Here is a 21,157-nt window from a genome sequence, read left to right as displayed (position 1 = left end):
CTATCTATCTATCTATCTATCTATCTATCTATCTATCTATCTATCTATCTATCTATCTATCTATCTATCTATCTATCTATCTATCTATCTATCTATCTATCTATCTATCTATCTATCTATCTATCTATCTATCTATCTATCTATCTATCTATCTATCTATCTATCTATCTATCTATCTATCTATCTATCTATCTATCTATCTATCTATCTATCTATCTATCTATCTATCTATCTATCTATCTATCTATCTATCTATCTATCTATCTATCTATCTATCTATCTATCTATCTATCTATCTATCTATCTATCTATCTATCTATCTATCTATCTATCTATCTATCTATCTATCTATCTATCTATCTATCTATCTATCTATCTATCTATCTATCTATCTATCTATCTATCTATCTATCTATCTATCTATCTATCTATCTATCTATCTATCTATCTATCTATCTACCTATCTATCTATCTATCTATCCATCCATCTAATCTACTTCCTTTAAATACTTAATGTAACAATATAACAAAGAGTCATTTATCTTTGTTTAACCGGAATTACGCTAAATGAAATACAAATAGTGTGAGTGCGTGTGTGTGTGTGTATGATCGATTGTATAGTAACTAGACAGTCCTTCCTTTTTGTAACTTTGACGTTCAGATGTTGTAATTGAAAGGTTCTATAATGTATCAACACAAATTAATATGTGAAGAATGCTATAGTGAGCTTGGAATATATGATTTTCCTTTCTGCCTGAATCATTTATTGTTTACATGTGTTAGTTTACACAGAAGATGATATTATCAAAATGATTGACTTTTTGATCGACAATATAGTTGTTGACTTTGGAGTTCTGATATGTTAACATAGAGTCCGTTATCCAATGGTTTCTAATTTTGCACCCCTGATAGTCGATTCGTGTTTGTACTCGTATGAAGCATTATTCATTCAGACCCTTCTAAAAGAAACAAAGAAAGCACCTTGAGAAATTCTTTATGTTTTTCAGATATATTGATAAATTGTCCTATCACTTAATTACCCACATGTCAGTACTTACATCTCGTGTATCCTAGTGAACTTGAAATTAAGGGTACTACTGATATTACAAGGACAGCTGCATATCTTGAATTTTTCTGCATTATTGACACAAATGGACGATTTCACACTAAAATATATGACACACGGGATGATTTCAACTTCCCAAATTATCAATTTCTCATTTTTCAGCAGTAACATACCCGCTTCCCCGTAGTACGGTGTTTTATAAGTTGATAAGTTATGATCCTGCATGTTCAGGTAGCAAGCCATTTCGTACCTTGAACATTTCGTACCTCTGTCATTTAGTACTAAAAATTATCCCCCCAGACATCGAGGTTCTGGATCCGCCCCTGCTTTTGAACCAGGCGTGACTAAGTTATTTTATTTTCTTCAAGGTAAAATTGTTTAAGGAAACAAATTTGTAAGTTAAAAGTGCATTTGAAAAGTGTATCAGTTTTTAGACACCAGACGGCGCTGATAATTGTCACATTTGTTTTGTTTGTTAACAAGTATTCTTTTTTAAAAAGCTTGTCTGAGCCTTCATTTATAATGCGTACAGAATCAAAATTGGCACAATATAAAATCTTTGTATTTGAAAATTAAAAAAAAGTTAAGAACAAATGATTATTAAGATAAAGTTCGGTTCCTCATCCACAGGTATGAGACAATATTAAAATTTTTACATTATAATATACCCCCAAAGGTATACATGTAACTTTAACAAATTATTTCAGAAAATAACAGGCATACTGTTACTGTGGCAATTCTGATAGAGTTATCTCCTCCTGTCTTGAATTGTATTGAAATCACCCGTTATTTTACAAAGAAACAATGTCTGTATGTAATAACGCCTTTCAGTCATCACAGTCACAGGGACTCGGTTAGCAGATTAAAATTTTGTAAATCAATGTTTTTAAATTTTTTTTTATTATTTCCTGTCTATTTGCATAACTACATATTTACGATCATTAGAGATCAAGATAAGAAATTTATTTTTAGTACAGTCGATCTTTGCTATTTAAACTGCTATCGACAAACTGCAAACAATTCTTTTTCACCAAGAAGACGTCATTTCAATGTCTTTAAATGGTAAGTTTTTTATATTTCTGTTATATCTGACTCAGGTGAAGAAATGACACATTCATTTTAGGTGATTTTAAAAATATTTTTTACAGTTTGAACACAGTTGGACATATTTCCGGGTTTCCATATCTCTTCTTCTTAAGTTTGCATTAATGCTCTAGATCTGAACAATGACTGAAAAAAAAAATTCAATTGAACATTTAACTGAGTAATTTTATTTTCTTCAAGGTAAATTTAAGTATTTGTAAAACCAAATTTGAAAGTTAAATAAAAAGACAGTAAAACGTGCATTGAGCTGGGTTGGTTTCAATATCGTAGCAGCTATGTAGCGGCTACGTAGCTGCTACGCAGCTGCTATCAATATCTATGTAGCAACTAGTCTATAGCTACACGTTCAATAGTAAACATCTACGTAGCACTAGGTAGCTGCTACGATATTGAACACAGCCCTGTTGAATAGTTTTTAGAAACCAGGCGGCGCTGATGTTTGTCATTTGTAAACAAGACAAGTATAAAAAACTTGTCTATCTGAACACTTGTTTCTATCCATTGGAAGAACCACTCAACGTATATTTAGGAGAAGGTTCCCAACGACTTTTTTTACCTCCTCTTCAAAACCTTATTTTGCTGTCAATTCATGCTCAAATTTCTGGTTCATACGTATACCCCATACACCTTATCGCTAATCCCGGCTGACCCGGCCGCTTGAACTTTTGACGCATACAACAATCACTTTTCCATTGTGGCGTCAGATATTTTGTATTGTGACGTCAAAATTTTACGGGAACCTGTGTGATATCCAGTAATGGTGGACAAATAGCGATAAGGTGTATTCTATTCGTGAAAAGCTTTTCTTTAGATGGTATACATTGTATTTACCCCTTACATGCAATACTCTAATAAAACTAATATTCCAGATCAAGAAAAATTATCTAAAGAAAATGTTCGATTTTTTATTTTTAAATCCTGTAATGGACTAATAAATCGTTTCACTTTTTTTGCGGGGATAATCCCAGACAGGAACCAGGGTTCCACAGAATTTACGATATCTAGTATTGCACTAGTCCAAATAATTATGACGTCTTGAAAGGCTATTATATTTTTTTTCTTTGACGCCTTACTTCGACGTCATAATGCTGAAGCCACCATTTTCGGTTGGACTTTGAGAGCATATTTTGAACGTAGTATTATCACATGATTGGGGTATAAAACAACATAGTATTCTTATAAAACAACGTAGTATTCTTATCACATGGTTGGGGTATATAACAACGTAGTATTCTTATCACATGATTGGGGTATAAAACAATGTCGTATTCTTATCACATGGTTGGGGTATAAAACAATGTAGTATTCTTATCACATGATTGGGGTATAAAACAACGTAGTATTCTTATCACATGATTGGGGTATAAAACAACGTAGTATTCTTATCACATGATTGGGGTGTAAAACAACGTAGTATTCTTATCACATGATTGGGGTGTAAAACAACGTAGTATTCTTATCACATGATTGGAGTATAAAGCAAAGTAGTATTCTTATCACATGATTGGGGTGTAAAACAACGTAGTATTCTTATCACATGATTGGAGTATAAAACAACGTAGTATTCTTATCACATGATTGGGGTATAAAACAACGTAGTATTCTTATCACATGATTGGGGTATAAAACAACGTAGTATTCTTATCACATGATTGGGGTATAAAACAACGTAGTATTCCTATTACATGATTGGGGTATAAAACAACGTAGTATTTTTATATCATTTTGAGTTCATATGTACAGAAAACACGAAGCGTAAGTTTGCATATATATATATATATATGTTCCGGACCATATCAGTATTTGGACCATACGGTATGATCATAACCATATGCGTATACTCATATGGTCCAACAATATGAGTATTATACTCGTTTGGTTATTAACGAGTCGGACCATATGAGTATTATACTCGTTTGGTTATTAACGGGCCGGACAATCATGAGTATTTGGACCATAAATGCATTTTTATACGACCGCAAAAATTGAAAAGTTTTTCGTCGTATATTGGTATCACATTAGTGTCGTCGTCGTCGTCGTCGTCTGTTGTCGTCGTCGTCCAGAGACATTTGGTTTTCGCACTTTAATTTTAGAAAAAGTAAATTGAAATCTATGAAATTTAACACAAGGTAGGTTGGGATTGATTTTGGGTGTTTTGGTCCCAACAATTTAGGAATTAGGGGTCAAAAAGGGCCCAAATAAGCATTTTTCTTGGTTTTCGCACGATAACTTTAGTATAAGTAAACAGAAATCTATGAAATTTTAACATAACGTCTATGACCACAAAAGGAAGGTTGGGATTGATTTTTAAAGGTTAAGTCCGGACAGTTTAGGAATTAGGGGCCAGAAACAGGTCCCAAATAAGCATTTTTCTTGGTTTTTGCACACTAACTTTAGTATAAGTTAATAGAAATCTACGAAATTTTAACACAAGGTTTATGACCACAAAAGGACGGTTTGGATTGATTTTGGGAGTTTTTGTCTCAACGAATTAAGGTCCAAAGGGTCCAAAACTAAACTTGGCTTGATTTTAACAAAAATTGAATTCTTGGGGTTCTTTGATATGTTGAATCTAAACATGTACTTAGATTTTTATAGGACCGCAAAAATTGAAAATTGTTTGGTCGTTTATTGGTATCAGGTTGGCGTCGATGTCCGTCGTCGTCGTTGGCTTCCGAAGACTTTTGGTTTTCGCGCTATAACTTTAGTATAAGTGAATAGAAATCTATGAAATTCAAACACAAGGTTTATGACCATAAAAGAAAGGTTGTGATTGATTTTGGAAGTTTTGGTCCCAACAGTTTGGGAATTAGGGGCCAAAAAGGGCACAAATAAGCATTTTCTTGGTTTTCGAACTATAACTTTAGTTTTAGTAAACAGAAATCTATGAAATTTTGACAAGAGGTTTATGACCACTAAAGGAAGGTTGGGATTGATATTTGGAGTTTTGGTCCCAACAGTTTAGGAATTAGGGGCCAAAAAAGGGCCCAAATAAGCATTATTCTTGGTTTTTGCACAATGACTCTAGTATAAGTGAATAGAAATCAATGAAATTTGAACACAAGGTTTATGAACACAAGGTAGGTTGGGATTGATTTTGGGATTTGAGATCCCAACAGTTTGGGAATTAGGGGCCAAAAAGTGGCCCAAATAAGCATTTTTCTTGGTTTTCGCACCATAACTTTAGTATAAGTAAATAGAAATCTATGAAATTTAAACACAAGGTTTATGACCATAAAAGAAAGGTTGGGATTGATTTTGGGAGTTTTAGTCCCAACAGTTTATGAATAAGGGGCCCAGAGGGTCCAAAATTAAACTTTGTTTGATTTCACCAAAAATTGAATAATTGGGGTTCTTTGATATGCCAAATCTAACTGTGTATGTAGATTCTTAATTTTTGGTCCCGTTTTCAAATTGGTCTACATTAAGGTCCAAAGGGTCCAAAATTAAACTAAGTTTGATTTTAACAAAAATTGAATCCTTGGGGTTCTTTGATATGCTGAATCTAAAATTTTTTGATTATTGGCCCAGTTTTCAAGTTGGTCCAAATTGGGGTCCAAAATTAAACTGATGTACAGCGGGCGGGCGGTCGGATTAGCCAAATGTTGTCCATGCATTTACTCATCAACCGTTCAAGCAAAGCTTTAAAAATTTTAATATGTTGTTACTGATGACAAAATTGAGGTCAAGTTCAATAATGACGATTTTGACTTTAACTGTTCCAGAGTTATAATGGTTCTTGAAAGATTGAAAAATGGTGTTTCCAGTTGTGTCCGTTTATTTACTCTTGAACTGTTCAACTAAAGTTTTTAAAATTTTAGTATGTTGTTCCTAATGACAAAATAGAGGTCAAGTTCAATAATGACGATTTTGACTTTTACCGTTCAGGAGTTATGATTCTTGAAAGATTGAAAAATGTTGTTTCATGTTGTGTCTGTGTATTTTCTCATGAACTGCTCAACCTAAGCTTTTCAAATTTAAATATGTTGTTACTGATGACAAAATTGAGGTCAAGTTCAATAACGGCGATTTCCTATTCTTCTGTTCAGGAGTTATGGTTGTTGAAAGATTGAACAATTGTGTTTCCAGTCATGTTGTTGCATTTACTCCGAAACCATTCAACCAAAACTTTTCAAATTTTAATAATAATGTTGGTACTGATGACAAAGTGGAGGTCAAATTTTATATTGACGATTTTCACTTTCACCGTTCAGCAGTTATGATTCTTGTGATATTGAAAAATGCCAGGACACAAATAAATGTTGATAAATTCGGTTTGCTGTTGCTCTGACTACCTCTTGTTGCCTATAAACATGATTATCTTCAAGGCTATAATAGATAAAGAGAAACTTTAAAAGGCAGAAATGATCAATTTCATCTAATAAGTCTCATGGTAAAATCGTCAGTTGACTTCTATTTAGAGTAATATTGCCCTTTGATAACGATTTTTACCAATGTTTTGCATTTTTGCCTCATTTCTTAAAAATTATAAAAGATAGATAGAAATTTAAATAAGCAAAATAGATCAGCAAGACACGACCTACAATTAAGACAAATATGGAGAAAATCGTCCAACAACTCCTTATTTTTGGTGTCATTGCCCTTAATAACATTGATATTTTTTTTTTGTGTTTTGTCTTATATTATAAAAATCATAATAAACAGTGTATTAAAAATAATTAGAATGATTATTGAATTGGAATTTAGGTAAATTTGTGCTAGGGACATTTTTCATGCCTCACATGTATTAAAAGAGAATATACATATCTTTAGATCCTTTTGAACTTTTAACAAGTCTTTTAATAGCAGATGGAATTAAAGGTAGTTCTAATTTGTGATTTTTTCCCACAACTGATTTTGATGCTTGATGTATAGCAGATATAATACTGTTATATCTCATGAAATTCACATTTATCTGATAAATTTCTTCTATCTTTTGTTGAGAGAAAAAGGTCCCATATTCATTTACAATGTCATTTATAAATCTTATACCATTTTCAAACCAATCTTTATAAAAAATAGGTTTATTTGCTACCTTTATATTATTGTTAAGCCAGATTGGACTAGGAAGAAATCATTCCCAACTGTCATATTTATCTCTTTCTCTAAGAAGTTAATTGCCATGCTTTCAGAACATCTTGCCAAAATTTATTTTTGATATGGTGTTGTAATTTTTGGATATAAACACTTCCACAGCCATACATTTTTTCAAGTTCTACATTAGCATTTGACAAAAAAACGTTCTGCCATTTGTTGTCTGTTTTAAATAATCTCCTTATCCATGTACACTTCAGTGCTAAAAAAAAATGCACAAAGATTTATCATTTTGAGTCCACCATCTTCAATATCATTTTGTAAAACATCTCTCTTAATTCTATCAACTGGTGAACTCCATATAAAATTGTACATAAGTTGAATAATATTTTTCAAAATATCATCACTTGGATTTGGTAAGGATATAAACAAATGATTTAAAATAGGCAATATCAATGTCTTTACTACAGTAATTTTACCAATAACAGTAAGATTTCGTTTTGACCATTGTCTAATTACACATTTAATTTGTACAATTTTTTCATCATAATTAATTTTTACAATTCTATCAAGATTAACATCAAAATATATATACCTAAAACCTTAAAACATGTTTCTCCCCATGTAAGGTTTCTATTTTGGCATAATACCTCATTACTATACTTTTTATTTCCTATCCAAATAACTTGTGTTTTAGAAAAAAATAATATTTAAAGGGGCACTAGCTACGAGATATATAAAAAATCTAAAGTTTGATTTTTTTCCGTTCAATCAATAATGAAAGTGAAATTGTGAAATAACTATTCGCTTTTTGCAGCCCAAAAGGTTCAATTTTTTCAAGTTACGCTAAGAAACATTGATAATTAGTCATTCACTTGCAAGTGAATGAGATGACCTCTTTAAATCTGTATTCATGTGAACTTCAATTTAAGCCCTAGCCAGAGATTGACAACGCATGCATTGTACATGTACTGGTTATATAAAGAAATAGAATGTCAACACTGAAAGTGAAACTACGGTAAATCATTTGATTGCTAATTCGATGCACATAAAATCATTCTTATACGGATTTAAAAACAATGAGATACATCTATTTTTAATCTATAAAATCAAATCAAAAAGACCTATAAAAATCCAATTGCACGCGTTGGTTTAATCTATTCATAGCTTTATTTATCTTTACATCGCTTTTATGGTCATCTGAGGTCAAATCGATAGTTAATTAGATGGCGTCTGGACTAAAATACACACGAAACGAACCTATATATTATCTACCCCATGCTCTGTAAACTGTTTATTTTATACTTTTGATAGTTTGGATAAATGTTTTACATTGTTATAAATCAAATATGAGAATTTGAGTCATATCGGTGACCATGACTTTGACAGCTAGTGCCCCTTTAAACCAGATATATTTCCAAACCAATCTAATTCATTTAATGCTTCATTCAAAAAATCTTCTTTACCATCTAAAATAAGAGATGTGTCATCAGCAAATTGTGAAAGTTTGTGCTCAACTTGCGTAATTGTAATACCATTTATTTTATCAGTATTTCGTACTTTTAGTGCTAATATCTCAGCACAGAGAATAAAAATATAAGGTGACAAGGGATCACCTTGTCTACAGCCTCGTTCTATAGAAAAAAATTCTGATAGATGTCCTCCCTGGTTTACAGCTGATTTGATATTGTTATAAATACTTTAACCCAATTTATTATTGATTCTCCAAAATTGAACAACTTCAAGACACTGGTTAAAAATTCCAAAGAAATCTAATCAAATGCCTTTTTGAAATCTATGAGCAGCAAAAGTCCTGGAATATCTCTTTCCTCAGTAAATTGCATAATATCATAAATTAAACGAAGATTTATTCCAATATATCTCCCACTAATAAATCCAGTTTGATCGAAATCTATCAGTTTATCTAAAACTGTTTGAAAGCGTTTTGCTATTACTCCAGAGCCAATTTTATATACTGTAAATAAAAAAGATATAGGTGGCCATTTTTTTAAGAAATGTCTAGGCTTATTTCCTTTCGGAAGGCATGTAATGATTCCTTGTTTTTGCGTAACAGATAGTTCACCAATCTCAGTACTGTAGTTCAAGGAGTTTACAACAAAAATTTTCAAATCTTTCCAATAAAATTTATAAAAAACTGTGGAGAAACCACCAGATCCTGGTGTTTTATTATTTTTCATATTTTTCAATATCAAACCAGCTTCTTCAATTGTTATTTCACCTTCATGATTTTTTTCTCATCATCAGTTATTTTTTTAAATTTTATAACTTTCAATCCTTCTTTAAGTTTACTGAATTCATCTCCCTTTGACTTGTCCTTATTTTTGTATAAATTTTCATAAAAAGATTTTACTTCTTTTAAAATATCTTTTTGTTTTGAAATTACATCTCCATTTTCTTATTCTACTTTTGGTTTTATCTTATTTGTAAAAATTTTTGATTCAAGCCCTCAAAAATAGCTAGTAGATTTTTCACCCTCTTCTACCCATTGTATTCTTGATCGAATTATCTTCCCTTTAATTTTTTCTTTTCTTATATTTTCTAATTCTTATTTTTTATTTTCCAAAATCTGTATTGAATCTTCGGCTACCCTTTCTTCCAAAAAAAGAATTTCATTACTAAGATCTTTTTCTTCTTTTTGTTTTCCTTTTTCTTATAACTTGAATAAGATATAGTTTTACCTCTAATTTCCATCAACATTGTCTCAAGAAATAATTGACTGTTAATATCAAAATGGAGATCTTCATTATTCATGTCTTCAATTCTATCTATATCATAAACAGGTGTTACATATTGTTTTTTAACTTCTACTATTTTTTCTTTAACAATCTTTATATATTCTGGATCATACAATAATGAATTATTAAATTTCCACAATCCGCTACCTCGATCAAAAGGATTAAATTCTAGATTTAATACAACAATAGAATGATCAGAGCGATAGCTAGGCTCAATATTACAAATTTTCAAACAGCATAGTAAATCTTCAGATAAAAGAAAAAAATCTAGCCTTGCTTGTTTAAAGAAGGTTCTTTTTCTCCATGAGAAACGCTTCCAATCTGGCTAAAGTTCACAGAAAGGGTCAATGAGACACCTTTCCTGAATGTTTTCTAAAACTGTCTCTCGAGCATTTGGGTTATTAACATGTAAATAGTTAAATAAGTCTATATCAGGGTTGAGAACAAGATTAAAATCACCACATATCATATAGCTATCATTACCAAAATCATCTATAATTGACATAATTTGATCATACAAAATTGGAGTATCTATATTTGGTCCATAAATAATTACAGATGTAAAATGTAAAGTATCAACAACTAAGTCTAATACTAAATAATTGCCACCAACATCTTTTTTTTCTTTTAGGACCTTAAACTCAAAGTTGTTATTAAACATAACTGCTACACCTCTTGAATTTGAGCTATAAGATGAAAAACAACTTTCATATCCCCACATAACTCTTATATTATTTTCATTTTCACATAAGAAATGAGTATCTTGTAAACAGTAAATATTGTAATTCTTCGTTCTTAAATAGTTCAAAACATCTCTTCTTTTAACTCTATCTCCTAAACCTTGGCAATTAACAGTTAATACCTTCAGGGCACACATGATATGATGTCAGTAAATAAACTAGCACATAACATGACATTAGAAAAATCTAACAGTAATATCTGATTATTCTCCATGTGTGTAAAGATACTAAAGAAAAACATTTCACCAACATAAAGTTGCATAAAAATGATAAACAGGATAACTCACCATAAACTAAACCAAAAACAAAATGTAATGGAATGATATTGCAGAATTGCAATAACTAATAAAAAGAATAAAGGACTGGAAAGAAAAAGAAAGAGATAAAAACAAAAATTAAGCATCAAAATGGCAGACATTTTTGATTGAATTAATGTAAAAAAAAATATAGTTTTTTGCAGTATAATTGTTCTTTCAATTTTATATATCCTGAAAGGGAACAACTTAAGTCTATGATAAGTCAATGGTATTTGGTAATGAGAATGTCCAACTCATGGAGGACAAGCTGTAACCAGCCCGCACTGTCGGTGGTGAGTGACAGACTGTCCCACTCAGGGAGGACAAGCTGTAATTAGCCCGCACTGTCTGTGGTGAGTGACAGACTGTCCCTCTCAGGGAGGACAAGCGGTACCATCCTACACTGTCTGTACTGAGTGTATCACTGTCCCACTCAGGGAGGACAATTTGTACCAGCCCAAACTGTCTTATATAGACAGACTGTCCCACTCAGTGTGGACAAGCTGTAACCAGCCCTCACTGTCTGTTGTGAGTGACAGACTGTCCTACTCCAAGAGGGCAAGCTGTACCAGCCCACACTGTCTTGTAGTGACAGACTGTCCAACCCCGCACTATCCTGTAGTGACAGGCTGTATCCCCTACACAGTCTGTACTGAGTGACAAACTGATCCACTCAGGGAGGACAAGCTGTACCTGCCTGCACAGTATGTACTGAGTGACAAACTGTTCCACGCAGAAAGGACAAACTGAACCAGCCTCCACTGTCTGTACTGAATGACAGACTGTCCCACTCGGGGATGACAAGCTGTACCAGCCCACAATGTCTTGTAGTGACAGATTATCCAACTCTCAGAGAGGACAATCTTTACCAGCCCGCACTTTCTTGAAGTTACAGACTGTCTCACTCAGGGAGGACAAACTGTACAAGCCGGCACTGTCTGTACTGGGTGACAGACTGTCCCACTGAGGGAGGACAAGCTGTACCAAACCACACTGTCTGTACTGGGTGACAAACTGGCCTACTCAGGTAGGACAAGCTTTACCAGCCTACACTGTCTGTACTGAGTGACAGACTGTCCCACCCAGGGAAGACAAGCTGTACGAGCCTTCACTGTCTGTACGCAGTGACAGACTGTCCAACCAAGGGAGGACAAGCTGTAACAGCCTACACTGTCTGAACTGAGTGACAGACTGTCCCACCCAAGGAGGACAAACTGTACCAGCCTTCACTGTCTGAACTGAGTGACAGACTGTCCCTACCTAGGGAGGACAAGCTGTACCAGCCTTCACTGTCTGAAATGAGTGACAGACTGTCCCACCCAGGGAGGACAAGCTGTACCAGCCTACACTGTCTGAACTGAGTGACAGACTGTACCACCCAGGGAGGACAAGCTGTACCAGCCTTCACTGTCTGAACTGAGTGAAAGACTGTCCCACCCAGGGAGGACAAGCTGTACCAGCCTTCACTGTCTGTACTGAGTGACAGACTGTCCCACCGAGGGAGGACAAGCTGCACCAGCCTACACTGCCTGAACTGAGTGACAGACTGTCCCACTCAGGAAGGGCGAGCTGTACAAGCCAGCACTGTTTGTACTGGGTGACAGATTGTCCCATTCAGGGAGGACACGCTGTACCAGCCTTCACTGTCTGTAGTGAGTAACAGACTGTCCCACCCAGGGAGGACAAGTTGTACATGTTGTACCATCCTACATTGTCTATACTGAGTGACAAACTGTCCCATTCAGGGAGGACAAGCTGAACCAGGCTGTACATGTCTTGTAGTGACAGACTGTCTCACTCAGGAAGGGAAGGCTATACCAGCCCACACTGTCTTGTAGTGACATACTGTCCCACTCATGAAGGGCAAGCTATACCAGCCTGCAAAGTCTGTACTGAGTGACAGACTGTCCCACTCAGGGAGGCCAAGCTGTACAAACCCACAGTGTCTGTACTGGGTGACAGATTGGTCCACACAGGGAGGACAAGCTGAACCAGCCTACACTGTCTGTACTGAGTGAAAAACTGTCCCAGCCAGGGAGGACAAGCTGTACCAGCCTTCGCTGTCTGTACTGAGTAACAAACTGTCTCACTCAGGGAGGACAAGCTGTACAAGGCTGCACAGTCTTGTAATGACAGACTGTCCCACTCAGGGAAGGCAAGCTGTACCAGCCCATGCTGTCGTGTAGTGACAGACTGTCCAACTCAGGAATGACAAGCTGTACAACCCTGCACTGTCTGCACTGAGTGACAGACTGTCCCATTCAGGGAGGTCAAGCTGTACAAGGCCGCACTGTCTAGTAGTGACAGACTCCTACTCAGGGAGGACAAGCTGTACTGATACAAACTGTCTGTACTGAGTTACAGACTGTCCCACTCAGGGAGGTCAAGCTGTAAAAACCAGCACTGTCTGTACTGGGTGACAAATCGACCAACTCAGGGAGGACAAGCTGAACCAGCCTTCACTGTCTGTACTGAGTGACAGACTGTCCCACCCAGGGAGGGCAACTGTACCAGCCCACACTGTCTTGTAGTGATAGAATTTCCCACTCAGGGAGGGCAATCTGTACCAGCCCACACTGTCTTGTAGTGACATAATGTCCCACTCAGTGACAAACTGTCCCACTCAGGGAGGACAAGCTGTACTAGCCTGCACTGTCTTGTGGCGACTGACTGTCCCATCTGGAGGACAGGCTGATAGATTGTATCATTCTTATATATTATTGTTCATTGCTACTTTCTATCGACAAGGAGTCAGTGTGTATATATTTAAGTTCATTGTTAATCGTATTAATAGATAGTTTTTTGGTGTTGCCATATTGTTTATGGATAGCTTGACTGGAACGAATTGTTTAAGATATAAACGCCTTACTGGTTACACGTTACACTTTCAACACATGTCAATATTCAATGATTATCAATAATGCAGAAAAAACAGAATGTGCACTTTTGTTTACAGGTTTTCATCTGTGTATTTGTTTAACATTTTTTATAAAACTTTATTTGCAGTTTCTTATCAGGCTAATTGACTGTTGGCAGAAGGGGTATATATATATAATATAAAGTGGCATTAACTTAGGCCATGAAGACAGACTTTACATAACATACTGAAGTTGAAATTAGAGTTTGACAAAGGCCCACGTGTAATCCTTTATTGACATTTGCAGAACTTGGACCAACAGATTTCTTTTTGGGTATTTAATAAAATTGATAATTAGCTTTACTTTAAGTTTTTTTAATGATTTATGCTGAACACATGCTGAAACTGAAGATGTTTTAACAGTATAAAAATAAAGAGATGTGGTATGATTGCCAATGGGACCACTCTCCACCAGAGACTAAAAATGACTGAACCAATTTAGACAAATGGTTGCTACAAAGACTTTAACATTTTCATTTTTCTGATTAAGGGCTATTGTTCTTATTGATTGAAAAATAACTGTTTATGACATTTCTGTGTAATAACTTCCATTCAATTATGAAAGTGCCAATTTTCACTTATACTGCTCAGTAGTTATGGCCCTTGATTGTTTTAACAATGACACTAAAATGTATGCAAAATCTGAAAGTACAGCATCTATTTCATTGTTTTTTAAAAAAAAGTGATTTTGTTCTAAAATTATCTAATACAACTTTATACATGGTATGTATATATATTTTATATGATTGTATGTAATAAGACAAGGTTGGATGCTAATCACAGTTCGGAGAAAAAACTAAATATGACATCATGATTACAATTTCAATATTCCTCGTCAAATTACAACTCCTGTATACATACACACATGATAAAATGTTTTCTTTTTTTTTTGTAGGATATAATGGCAAGTTGGGATCGGGTAAGATTTTCTTCTTAAAAGTCAATGGTCATGTGACCTATGTTGTCAATAAACTGTACAGAAAGATACAGGCATGTAGTATTCTCAGAAGGAAAATAGGAGAAAAACAATTTCATTACAGTGAAAAAAATTTTAATATACAAAATTCCAGGGAACAAAAAAAGAGATGTAAGACAGTCAGGGGTACTACTTGTACAAGTTAATTTTATTTACTTGAAGAAGTAAAAAAAATTATACACATATAAGTAAATAGATAATGTTTAAATCATCTCCCCTTAATTTTCATTAAAAATTTACTTGTATAAGTAAATTTTTCTGACAATCCCACAAAAATCCTCAAGTTTTGAGATGTCAATTCATGCCTTTAATGATTTTTCCCAGCTTTGCTTAATTTTTTTTATAAGAGTTCAATGTTTCGTCTCATTAATTTAACAAAGAAACTGATTACACAAAAATCTTAAGTATTTGCACAAGGCCTTCAAAAATTGCTCCTTGGGGGCTTGTAAATGAGCAGCGTTCTGAAGATAACAGGCAAATGGAATTTTCAGTCAATATTTTTTTTACCTATACAAGTAAATAAAATTCACTTGTATAAGTATCCTACAAATTTCCTTATATAAGTATATTAATATTACTTCTTCAAGTAATTAAAAATAACCTAAACAAGTAGTACCCCTGACTGTAAGATATCAAAGGATATTCACAACTCTTTAAATCAAGGAGAAAGTGACAAAACCATGGCAAAAATGAAAAACAATAGCTTGAATAGAAATACAAACAACAGTCTTCAAAACATTGTATAGAAAAGTAAAGAAAGAGCAAAACAAACCCCAGCAAAAACCGAGGCTGATCTTAAAACTGATCCATACTACAGCTGTTTAAAGTCTTAACTTAAAAAACCTCTGAAATTATAGACAATGTCATTCCCTCTTCATAGTCATTGTAGTTAGTATAAGCTATTGAAACTGTAAACATGCAGCTTATTAAATTCAATTATTACATTTAATATACATTTGTATATTTTAAAGGAAATTGAAAAACTTTGTTATACTTACAGAAACTTCGTACAGCTGCAAGGGAGGGGAATATAAAAAAGGTAGAATCATGTGTAAAGAACGGAGCTAATTTGGACTATAAAGATGGTGTAAGTAAAGTGAAATGTTTATATATATATATATATATATATATATATATATATATACAATATGAATCAGTTAGGCATAACCCTTGTTAGTGTTCAGTGATTCAATGTTAATTTCTGGTTATTGAATGAATGAATGAATCTTTATTGCATTAGCAACATCATTGCTTTAGCATAATGCAATATACATATATGACAAATATGACAGAATTCAATTAAATAAATTAAATAATGTAGAGATAACTTATAATGATATGAGTAATATTTACTTCATTACACTGATGAATACCACTCCAGTGTGTATGTCAAAGGATATACAGCTGAAATCATCATGACAAATGATCATACAATAATCATTTACCACTTCTGTATTAACATGCCATGTGGCACCTGGTCATACAACATTTATTTACCACTCCTGTACTGAAAATGACATGTGACACCTGATCATACAACATTCACTCCTGTACTGAAAATGACATGTGACACCTGATCATACAACATTTATTTACCACTCCTATACTGAAAATGACATGTGACACCTGATCATACAACATTCACTCCTGTACTGAAAATGACATGTGACACCTAATCATACAACATTCATCCACCACTCCTCTACTGAACATGACGGGACACCTGATCATGCAATATGTATTAACGACCCCTGTACTTAACATGACAAGTGACACCTGATCATACAACATTCATCCACCACTCCTCTACTGAACATGACATGTGACACCTGATCACACAACATTCATTAACCACTCCTCTACTGAACATGACATGTGACACCACACAATACAACATTCATTTACCACTCCTGTACTGAACATGACATATGACACCTGATTATACAATATTCAGTCACCACTCCTGTACTGAACATGACATATGACACCTGAATATACAATATTCAGTCACCACTCCTGTACTTAACATGACATGTGACACCTGATCACACAACATTCATTAACCACTCCTCTACTGAACATGACATGTGACACCACACAATACAACATTCATTTACCACTCCTGTACTGAACATGACATATGACACCTGATTATACAATATTCAGTCACCACTCCTGTACTGAACATGACATATGACACCTGAATATACAATATTCAGTCACCACTCCTGTACTTAACATGCTATCGGACACTTGATCATGCAATATTCAGTCACCCCTCATCTACTGAACATGACATGTGACACCACATAATACAACATTCATCTACCACTCCTGTACTGAACATGACATCTGACACCTGATCATACAACATTCATTAACCAATCCTGTACTGAACACGAATACTGACATCTGATCATATAGCATTCATTTACCACTCCTGTACTGATCATCATATATTTTCATTTACCACTCCTGTACTGATCATCATATATTTTCATTTATCACTCCTGTAGTGATCATCATATATTTTCATTTACCACTCCTGTACTGATCATCATATATTTTCATTTACCACTCCTGTAGTGATCATCATATATTTTCATTTACCATTCCTGTACTGATCATATATTTTCATTTACCACTCCTGTCCTGATCATCATATATTTTCATTTACCACTCCTGTAGTGATCATCATATATTTTCATTTACCACTCCTATACTGATCATCATATGTTTTCATTTACCACTCCTGTTGTGATCATCATATATTTTCGTTTACCACTCCTGCAGTGATCATCATATATTTTCATTTACCACTCCTGTAGTGATCATCATATATTTTCATTTACCACTCCTGTACTGATCGTCATATAATTTCATTTACCACTCCTGTACTGATCATAATATATTTTGTCATACACAATGTCACTTTAATAAACATATTTGTATTTATCACTCCGGTACTAACATGACATGGTTAACCTGGTAACATGTGACATAACAATGACATACTTACACCAACATGTGACATTGCAAAACACTCTTATACTCAACACCAAGTTGACATAGCAATCACACTTTTATACTCAACACCAACACGTGACATAGCCATGACATGTTTATCCTCAGCACCAACATCTGACATAGCACTGACACTGTTTTACTAAACACAATCATTTGACATAGTTATGCCACTCTTTTCCTTAACACCAATATATGTGACATCGCAATGACAGTCTTATACTAAACACCAACATGTGACATATCACTGACACTTTTATTCTCAACACCAACATGTGACATAGCAATAACACTCTTATATTTAACAGAAACATGTGACAGCAATGGAACACCATCATCTGACATAGCAATGACACACTTATTCTCAACACCATCATGTGGCATAGCAATGACACTTATATTCAGGACCAACATGTGACATAGCAATGACATTCTTATACTCAGGACCAACATGTGACATAGCAATGACACTTATACTCTGAACCAACATGTGATATAGCAATGACATACTTATACTCAGCACCAACATGTGACATAGCAATGACATTCTTATACTCAGGACCAACATGTGACATAGCAATGACACTTATACTTAGGACCAACATGTGACATAGCAATGGTATACTTATACTCAGGACCAACATGTGACATAGCAATGACACTTGTATACTCAACACCAACATGTGACATAGCAACGACACTATTATGCTCAGCACCATTATGAGACATAGCAATGACACTATTATGCTCAGCACCAACATGTGACATAACAATGACATACTTAAACTCAGCACCAACATATGACATAACTATGACACTTGTATACTCAACACCAACATGTGACAAAGCAATGACACTCTTATTCTAAACTTCAATATTTGACATAGCAATGTCACTCTTTTTCTCAACACCAACATGTGACATAGCAATGACACTCTTATACTATACACCAAAATGTGAAATACTCAACACCAATATGTAACATTACACTGACATACTTATATTGAACACCATCATGTGAAATAGCAATGACACTATAATACTAATGTCACTTTTGTAAACACCAAAATATGATATCATTGACACTCTTATACTCAACACCATCATGTGACAGAGCAATCACTAGTAGCACGATTTCAGTCTGAAACGGTCATTTTGGTCTGATCGTATCTTAATTGACTGGATTTACCGCTAGAGGAAAACGTCAAGATTTGTCAGATCGTTAAGTCTCCATTCGGATCGATAGTCTCATTAGGTAAATTAGTCCCGTTAAGGCATGTCAAGATATTTAAGACTGTATTTATATTTGAAATAGGATAAATAATCAAGAAAATGTTTATAAATACGTCAGACACGGTACTTAAAGTACATTTAAAGACCAGGTTACATATATATTACATGCATACAGCATAATAAAGCTGGTTTAATTTGAATGACTATCCATTAGGGACATTTTTCGACGATAATTAATCAAATCTGACAAGTTTAATTAAAAACGGAAAATAATTCTTCGCCCGTAAACGATTTAACGTTACCGTACCCTCTTTATTTTTGTTGCATTCATGTCGCATGTGTGTCGGCAGTGTCAGCGCTTCTAATAGCTAACTTATTTTACACAAAATCGTTGACATGGTAAAAGGAAACTATAGTACAATATAAGCTGAGCTGGAAATTGCAATTGGTGAGTAGAAATGAATATTTTAATACATGTCTATCAGAATAATCATTGATCATGGATCATCACCCAAGAGTTTGAAGGAAAAATGTTCACATTTGTTAAATTTGTGCATACAGGTATGAATCGACGTTCCAATACTCCACACTCTTGGATAGTAGCCTGTTCAAAGGCAAAGTAAGAATTTGGGCTTGTTAAAAAATTGTTCCTGTGATTGGACCCCCCCCCCTTTTTCATGTTTTTTGGAAGATCAATGCATGATTTAAAAAGTTACATATAAACTAGTATGGTTTAAACCCCCTTTTAAAAATGGCTGGATCCACCCCTGTTTATTGCCTAACATGCATTGACATGTGGGGTATTCACAATGGTATGGTTGTGTGGGATGACCTTAGTCCAAATAATTATGACGTCTTGAAAGGCTATTATAATTTTTTTCTTTGACGCCTTACTGTAAAGCGTCAAAGAAAAAAATTATAATAGCCTTTCAAGACGTCATAATTTTTTGGACTAGGATGGCCTATACAACAGTTACAAGACCTAAACCCCTGATCGAGTAATCCTACATATTGTATGTTAATGTATTGATAACTTTCACGTCCTAAATTTGCATGAAATATTTGTCACTTTTTTTTATTAACCAATAACCAACCAACCTTCACATGTTACGATGTAGTCCGTGACAAGCTTGTCTGGCAAAACAGCCGTTTGAACGTCAGAGTAATCTCGGACTAGTTACGACGATGATATACCTATTTATATAGCCACTGGTGGGTGATGTACAATAATTATACATAATTTGTCACATATGTGTTATGAATACCTTCAACATGTGCAAGGCTTGGGTTTGTATATATGCAATAACCTCAAAATTGCCCGGGGCAAAAAAAAGAGTATATTGATATTGTGCCCTGACATGCCTGATTCCAAATGATGAGACGGCATTGCGTCCTTAAGAACAATTTTTAACACTTTTCATCTTTTGTGATAAGAAATTTAAGATTTTACCGGGTATGATTCATTATTTTGTTATAAATGATGTGTTATGCTCTAAATTTTGTAGAACTTAAATATATGTTATAACAAGAAAAAGAAATTATGTTGAAATTTTTATTTTTATCTTTTGTATATTATTCACTGTCATGACTGTCATGACTAAATAAAAATTAGATCCCACGCATGCGCGGCATAATTAAATAAGTGCCCGACACGTTATCATCAGTATGTTGATGGATTATAAAGAAGAAGAAGAAGAATCTTAAAAATACTATTTGCTTTGTCACCATGTCACGTTGGTAGTAATATTCAACAAATTCTATTTTAAAATAAAAAAAGTATTATAAATTGATCACAACAAGTATAGTGCTATAGCCTCTATTAGACAGTAACCCTTCAATGAAGTATACACCTAAGAAAACATTGATGTAGAACGAGAGAACATTTTGTTTTAGAAATAGAACCTCAAAAAAGGGTTTTCTTCTTCTTCTCATAAGGGACTTATAAATCAATTAAATTGTATAAGTCATAAATTCATTTCTTTACATCATTAAACTTTGTTGTCAAGCAAAT

At 34.0% G+C, this 21,157-nt stretch overlaps 1 protein-coding gene and 1 long non-coding RNA gene across 5 annotated transcripts in view; both read left to right on the top strand.

Moving 5' to 3' along the window:
• Positions 1 to 21,157, top strand: part of LOC143084007 (uncharacterized) — an 80,616-nt gene that overhangs the window by 6,771 nt on the left and 52,688 nt on the right. For all 4 annotated transcript variants that reach the window (XM_076260413.1, XM_076260416.1, XM_076260414.1 and 1 more), the window contains exons 2-4: positions 14,003 to 14,187; positions 14,809 to 14,832; positions 15,890 to 15,976. In XM_076260413.1, coding sequence (XP_076116528.1) covers positions 14,815 to 14,832; positions 15,890 to 15,976 — 105 coding nt within the window. In that variant the 5' untranslated portion in view covers positions 14,003 to 14,187; positions 14,809 to 14,814. The remainder of the gene's footprint in view (positions 1 to 14,002; positions 14,188 to 14,808; positions 14,833 to 15,889; positions 15,977 to 21,157) is intronic.
• The window catches only part of LOC143084009 (uncharacterized), a 426,871-nt gene continuing 407,769 nt past the window's right edge, over positions 2,056 to 21,157 (top strand). The window contains exon 1 of the long non-coding RNA XR_012980979.1: positions 2,056 to 2,128. This is a non-coding gene — a long non-coding RNA (uncharacterized LOC143084009). The remainder of the gene's footprint in view (positions 2,129 to 21,157) is intronic.

The sequence above is a fragment of the Mytilus galloprovincialis genome, chromosome 7, assembly GCF_965363235.1.
Source record: "Mytilus galloprovincialis chromosome 7, xbMytGall1.hap1.1, whole genome shotgun sequence".
Lineage (NCBI taxonomy): Eukaryota > Metazoa > Mollusca > Bivalvia > Mytilida > Mytilidae > Mytilus > Mytilus galloprovincialis.
Note: the sequence above shows the minus strand (reverse complement) of the source record. Positions and strands in the feature narration are given on the sequence as shown.